This window comes from Triticum urartu, chromosome 1A (assembly GCF_056163025.1).
Source record: "Triticum urartu cultivar PI428250 chromosome 1A, HENAU_Tu73, whole genome shotgun sequence".
Classification (NCBI taxonomy): Eukaryota; Viridiplantae; Streptophyta; class Magnoliopsida; order Poales; family Poaceae; genus Triticum; species Triticum urartu.
In genome coordinates this window covers 578972005-578975373 of record NC_141873.1, presented here as the reverse complement: position 1 = coordinate 578975373, position 3369 = coordinate 578972005, and the positions used below count along the sequence as shown (strand labels likewise).

The following is a 3369-nucleotide window of genomic DNA, read 5'->3' as shown; positions in this document are numbered from 1 at the left end:
GATTATATTTTTTTCACTCATTGTTTCATGAACTTCGCTGTCGGCCAATAGAGCCACACAGATCTTAATTTTTGTTATGAAAAATGTATCATAAAAACATGGCTGATTATCAGTAGTAACAAAATTAGCACTGGTGGAATAGTAAAAGGTGTAAGATCGACAGATAGAGGCCAATTATTGCACGTGGGCTAACAAATTTATCCTCCACCACGGGCCCGTATGCATCTGGTAGGTCCGCTCGACAAACAGGCCGCGCTGCGCTGCGTCCACGACCGACCGAGACCCCAACGAGATTTCTCTCAAAACAAAAAGCCGAGACCCCAACGAGCTCCACCTCCACCGACCACCGATCGAACTCGCTCCAGCCAAATCGAACGGAAGCTTCCTCGTCGTTTCGATGCCCCTCTCTTCTCCCGACCTATGGCGGCTTCGGCGGCGCTCCGGTCCACCATCGGCCTTGCGGCACTCCGGCGCGCGGCGTCGCCAGACCTCTCCTCCTCGGCCGGTGGCGGCTCCTCCGGTTTGGCGATCAACCTGCGGCGGCGTATGATGGCTACCGGCGGGCAAGGTGGCGCCGTGTGGTAAGTAGTTTGTTAATCGATTCGTCTGCGCATCGATCAATGTCTTCATAATTTGTTTCTCGTGCGTGGTTGATCGATCGATCGAGCGAGCGCGTACTTAGATAATATACTGATGATACATTTGTGATGTTTGTATATACAGGAAGACATGCAAGGATGCTGCTTTTGCTACCGTGGCCGGTGGTGTGGCCGGCGGTGTAGCCGGGGTCGGGATGATCCTGTTCGCTTTTTCGAGACTAGTAGAGGAGCATGATGACTATGCGGAGCAGGAGAGAAGAACCAGAAAAGGCAGTACGTAGGCCGGCCGGAAGATATCCGGAATTACTGAATTTTACCAAACTAATTAACCCTAGCTACATAGATATACTTCTTGTTATACTATATAAATAATTGTAGAGATCGATGGTGAGAAGAGGAGGAAATAGTAGAGTTGCATGGGTGCATGCACGTATATGTTTAGTTTTAGAGGTAAATACATTAGTGGTGTCTATACATGATTTGCATGTTCGCTTTAATTAGCGTCTGAACTTGTAGAATACAGATTTCTGGTGCACACAATTGGCTAACTGTGCAATATAGTGCATTCGCCGACCATAGCCATTAAATGTGCTGACTTGGCGAGCCAGTGTGGCAGTATGCACACACCTCCTTGTCTATCTCCCAATGTGTACTTGCACGTAGTTAAGAGCCCTTTGCCTTCCAGTCGTGTCTCAAGGACACCTTTTTTCCCAACTGCGTCTTTGGATATGAGAGGAAGGAAGGAAAAAAACTTGTCGTCCTCGATGGATATCTAGCGGGTGCTCCTTTGTTTATGGTTTGGCCGAAGAATTAAATCGAATCAATCAAGCCTAGCTTGACCTCGATGATGCTCCTTTTCTTCGTTTGTTCGAGCATATAAACAGATATAAAAAAGATTTATTTTGGTGAAACAGAGACACAAGCACAAAGAACATGTACAATTATCGATCTGTAAAGGGATGGTCTCGAGTGTATGCTGCTGCTGAATGGTGTCTTGCTCACGAGGATTTAACAACCATACTGCTGCATTAATGATTTCTCTTCACAAACCAAGTAGTGCCAGTAACGATTAGGGACGATTGCTTGATTAGGGATGATTAGTCTGCTAGCATGAAATTTCATAGCTAGCTGCATCTTGTGAGGTGATTCAATTCCTTGCCTCTGGTGGTGCCGTCGCAAAGATACTTGACACTTGGCGCCCATCGTGGGGCTGGCGCACGGTGGATTTGAGTTCTTGAAGGGCAACTTCGAAGGGCTCAAGGGATACGCTGTGGGCCGGATGACCAAGAGTCGTCGCAGCAAGATCTACATCGACGACGAAGGCTGGGGCCCCGACGCCGGCTCAATTGAGTACGGGTACCGGATCCCCTTCGGCGGAATCCACGTCTTCATCGGCCGGATTGATGAGCCGGGCCCTGAGCCGGACAACTGCACCGACCTTGTCGAGACTGCTCAGCGCGCGAGACCCGCCCGGGCTCAACCCGTCGTGAAGCGCGCCTTCGTGGGTTGCATCCACGGAGGGGAACTTTCTGAAGGATCTGTAGATGGTGGTGAGACGGCCGTCCTCTCCGGTGGAGATTCGTCCGCCGGTTCAACAGATTCGTTGTACCCATTACAAGACGGCGGGCTTGGGGGCTGTTCCGATGGCAGCAGTATTCCTCTGAGTCGCCAAACTGGGCAGGAGTCTTCATGGCTGGTACTCAACCCGGCCAAAATTCTACAGCTGCAGCAGCAATAACGTCCGGGTCAGGAGCAGCCGGGGTAGGAGGCCCCGTGCGCCCGCCGGCTCAGGTGCTGATGGATCTCATGGATAAGCTTACGACCCTGTTAACCGCCACAGTTATCCCTGCGAATCAAGATGAGCATAATGCAGAGGTGGCACAGGTTCGTGAGGAGATAGCTCGGGCCAAGGAGGCCTTAGCAGCTGAGGACACCAGATTGGCCACAGAACGGGCGGCTTTGGATGCACGGGCGCAGCAGCTCCAGTCAGAGGCTTTTCAGCTTACGATGAGCCTAAACGCGTCTAATGAAGTGATGAGGAGGAGGCATCAGAAAACTCAATCCTGTTTGCCTCCGATTTATGACCCTCGGAACCTTTTCGCTACACCCGAAGCCGGCCCTAGTAACCCGCCAGAAGAAAATCAATTCACGACAGCCGGGGCAGGAGGACCAGTTCAGCCTCGGGAGACGGCACCTCCTCATGGGAATATGGCCCCGCCCCGCTATGTACCGATACCACCGGGTCACTTCTCCAACTCCATGGAGAACTTAATTGTAGCGTCGGCACGTTTGGCGGCTCTTCCAGTGGACGGTGATGATCCGACAGCAGTGGAGACACGGAGGATCAGAGAGCTCGTTCAGACGGCTTTGGCTCAGCAAGAGACTTATTCCTATAGCCGGGACATGATTCATTCAACTGCTCCGCCTTGGTTGGCTCCGTCTCGTCCAAACCGGAGCCCGAGTTACAGTAGGCACATGGAGTCAAAAGCTTTGTCAAGTAATGCTCAACGCCGTAACCAGCCCAGCGGTTATAATCCGGTGCAGGACCGGATATGTCAGGAGGACGAGCGGGCGGCTCAGCTAGCGGCTCAGCTAGCGACTCGGCAAACGGCTCACCCGGCCTTTCCGGATTATTCGACGAGTTCTGTTGAGGCGGGAGTAGCCACCAGAACCAGCGGCGTACCGTGCCTGGTGCCGGCTTTACGTAATGTGCGTCTCCCTAAGGATTTCAAAGGGCCTCGAAAGGTGCCAAATTATACGGCCGACTTAC

General features: G+C 52.1%; 1 protein-coding gene across 1 annotated transcript; it reads left to right on the top strand.

The window, feature by feature from the left end:
- Positions 1 to 420: 420 nt before the first annotated feature.
- Positions 421 to 991, top strand: LOC147993000 (uncharacterized). Its single transcript, XM_087542103.1, has 2 exons — positions 421 to 581; positions 724 to 991. Exons 1-2 carry the CDS (start codon positions 421 to 423, stop codon positions 878 to 880), a joined length of 318 nt encoding a protein of 105 aa, XP_087398229.1. The 3' UTR covers positions 881 to 991.
- Positions 992 to 3369: the final 2378 nt, after the last annotated feature.